This window comes from Coptis chinensis, chromosome 9 (assembly GCF_015680905.1).
Source record: "Coptis chinensis isolate HL-2020 chromosome 9, ASM1568090v1, whole genome shotgun sequence".
Taxonomy (NCBI): domain Eukaryota; kingdom Viridiplantae; phylum Streptophyta; class Magnoliopsida; order Ranunculales; family Ranunculaceae; genus Coptis; species Coptis chinensis.
In genome coordinates, this window is record NC_141464.1 from 50,633,260 (window position 1) to 50,636,433 (window position 3,174).

The window sequence follows — 3,174 nt, forward strand, 5'->3', positions numbered from 1 at the left end:
CATTCTTTCTATTCTGTTATATTATATCCTTATAAAGATTTATTATTGTCAAAAATAAATTTGAGAATATCAATTTAAGAAAAAAAAATTGAATCAATCAGGTTAGTTTCTCTTTCAAATAATTAAATTTCTTTAATTTAATTAGAATATTAAATTTCATTGTTATTTATCTCTTAATTTATTTATATTTATTTAACAGTGAAAAAGTACTGAGTTTTTCACTGTTTAACATTGAAATCTGAAAAACTTGACCAATTCGAATTGGGCTTGGATTGAAAATTTGTTTGGTTCTGGACTCGGATTGAAACATTTGAAATTCGAATTGGACTCGGATTAAGCCTCAACCCGATCCAACCCGTCCGAATTCCACCCCTAATATTTCACATATCAATTGTGCACATATATTACTTACAATTTATATTTCTTTCGAATTTTTGAGACATTATTTGCATTAAAATGCAGCATTTCAAAATTTGTATATGAGAGAGCCCATCAATTATCCGTAATCCGTCCTGCTGGCGCTTTCTGGTTTTATGAAGTGTGTAAACGATCTCAGGCGAGCTAGACAGAGTGAACTAACAATTATGCAACATAAAACCAGCTGTTGCAACAATGCAACTCTCTAAAAGGTCTTGCATATAAGCATCTTTGGTGGAAAACAACATTTCACAATGTTCATGAAGAAAATAAAGTGGAGGTAATAATAAGTGAGAGAGAAGAGTGAAGAGAGAGAAAAAAAAAAAAGCAGGCTCAAGAAAGTAGTGGTGAGGTCCTGTAACCTGACACAGCCACCTATTCTCAACCGCCACGATGTCCTATTAGTGGGTAGTGTGGCTCGCGTTTCCGCCGCCTCTGGGTTCAACCCCTGGTCCATCCCCTATACTATACTCTTCCTAGATCTTCCTCACCGATCGATCTCCATCCTGTTTTTTTTGCCATTTTTATTTCATTTTTTCCAAATTTGTTCTTCAAGTATACTCATTTTTTAAGGGTTGCAGCACCAAGTAGTACTTGTTCAGTTCAAGTTTAAGGAAAAAAACAAGGAAGTACTCATTTCTTACTTCAAAGGGAATTGAAGATCTTTTGATAACAGATTTTGTTAGATTTCACATAGATATTTCAGATAAGTTCCGTTCCTTTATATCTTCTCTTTATCATGTTGACAAGTCTTTGGGGAATCTTTATTTAGCTAGAAATAAACAGCACTTAGTTTTTTACTTCTGTCAATAGATTCTCAAACCCATAAACCAACACGTTGCTTGCAGTCTTACACTACTCATTTCTTCAAACTTTGAAACCCATCCAGAAAAACTGCATGTAAAAAGATGGAGCAAGACAGAGGGGTTGGAGGAGGGGGAAGAGGAGTAGAGATGAGAGGAACAAATAAGCAAGAACACCCACCACCACCACAACAACCACAAAAGTGTCCTCGTTGTGATTCACTCAATACAAAATTTTGTTACTACAACAACTATAGTCTTTCACAGCCTCGTTATTTCTGTAAAACTTGTAGAAGGTATTGGACACAAGGAGGAACATTAAGGAATGTTCCTGTGGGTGGTGGATGTCGTAAAGGCAAGCGATTAAAGCGATCATCTTCGCCTGATAATCTCAATACTACTTCATCATCTTTACCACAACAAAATGTTCAAAACTCAAATCCATCAACAACTTCAGCTGTTCCTTTCAGAAGTAGTAAAGGAATTGAGGGTGTACAATCTTCTCCAATGCTTCCAATTGCAGCAGTTACGCCTTCTATGTATTATCATGGTGGTGGTTTCTTTCCCTCATTAGCAACTTTTCAATCTTTTAACCAGCAACCTCAAATTAATGTTGGTGAAGAATTCGGGGCTGCTTCTAATTTAGCCTTGTTGCAAGGATTTGGTCATCTACCATTTCAGACACAGCAAATGCAACATCATGCACAACAACAACAACATCATCATGAGCAACAAGTACAGCAGCAACAACAGCAATCACATCTTCATCTACATCAACATGATTTCAACTTGGGAATTAGTAGTACTTCAAGTGGTTTAGAAGAAAAAGTTATTCAACCAAATAGGCCATCAACTTCACATCAAGACTGGTCTCAAAATTTCAACACTACCACACCTCCTATAACTTCAGAATCAAGTTATTGGAGCAGCAATACCAGTAGCAATACCAACGCTACCACTATCAATACGACTAGTACTACTACACCTAGTACTACTGTTTCTTTGAATCCAACACACTGGACTGATCATTTACAAGGTTATGGTCCACCACCTTCTACTACTGCTACAACATCTTCTTCTCCACCATCTTTTTTGTAAGTGCTAAATACCTTTAGTTTGTTGACTTGACCACTATGAAACATTCATAATTCCTTTATCCTTTTGACCTCTTTGTCTACTAACAGCATTGAAACTTTATGTTATTTTATCTTACATTTTTTGTATCTTTATCTTGGGGTATGTTGCAATTTGCAATGAAAGTTTTAATGTGATGTGGGTACTTTTGTATACTCGTAAAGAAGAGGGTTATATATATATATATATATATATATATATATATATATATATATATATATATATTAATTTCTTGATTATGTTTGTGGAATGTTTTCTGTTTTTTTTTGGCTTTCCATTAAAGTTGAGTTGTTCTAAGTTCTAACATGTATGCAGTAACTGTTGCCTGTATAGTTTGGCCTTTGGGGGGCTGTTTTTGTTTCTTGTCTTTATTTTAGGTTCTAGATTTGTAGATATAGCCATATAGGTTCTGCAACTTAACTGTGAGAAGAAAGACATAGAAACTAAAAACTGTTGGATTTTTTAGCTTTAAAGGCGTGACAAGATTGTTCGTTTTTGTTGCATATGCGTTACCGAATCTCAACTGCTTAATAGTTCATCCACTACAGTACTACACCACTTCGCTTTCTCTTTCACAAGTGTAGTCAGTTTGAATGTTTGATTGCACGTTCCACAATGTCACGCAATCCTTGCCCACTTTCTCTCTCTCGTGTGTTGCAACTTGCAACTAGCAAGGATCACACCGTGATTCTGAGATGTATGCATGCATGGTTGATGGTTGTAAGTGAGATCTTTGGGATGTTCCTCGGTCCTTGTGAATACATATCTCGAGGAGGTTTTTGGGTAGTGCTGTAGGAGGCGTGGGATTGAGAATAGGGTT

General features: G+C 35.8%; 1 protein-coding gene across 1 annotated transcript; it reads left to right on the top strand.

Annotated features, from left to right (window-relative positions):
* Positions 1-673: 673 nt before the first annotated feature.
* LOC147476525 (uncharacterized) lies at positions 674-2,517 on the top strand. Its single transcript, XM_086584186.1, has one exon. The coding sequence runs from the start codon at positions 1,326-1,328 to the stop codon at positions 2,316-2,318; it is 993 nt and encodes a 330-aa protein (XP_086440312.1). The 5' UTR covers positions 674-1,325; the 3' UTR covers positions 2,319-2,517.
* Positions 2,518-3,174: the final 657 nt, after the last annotated feature.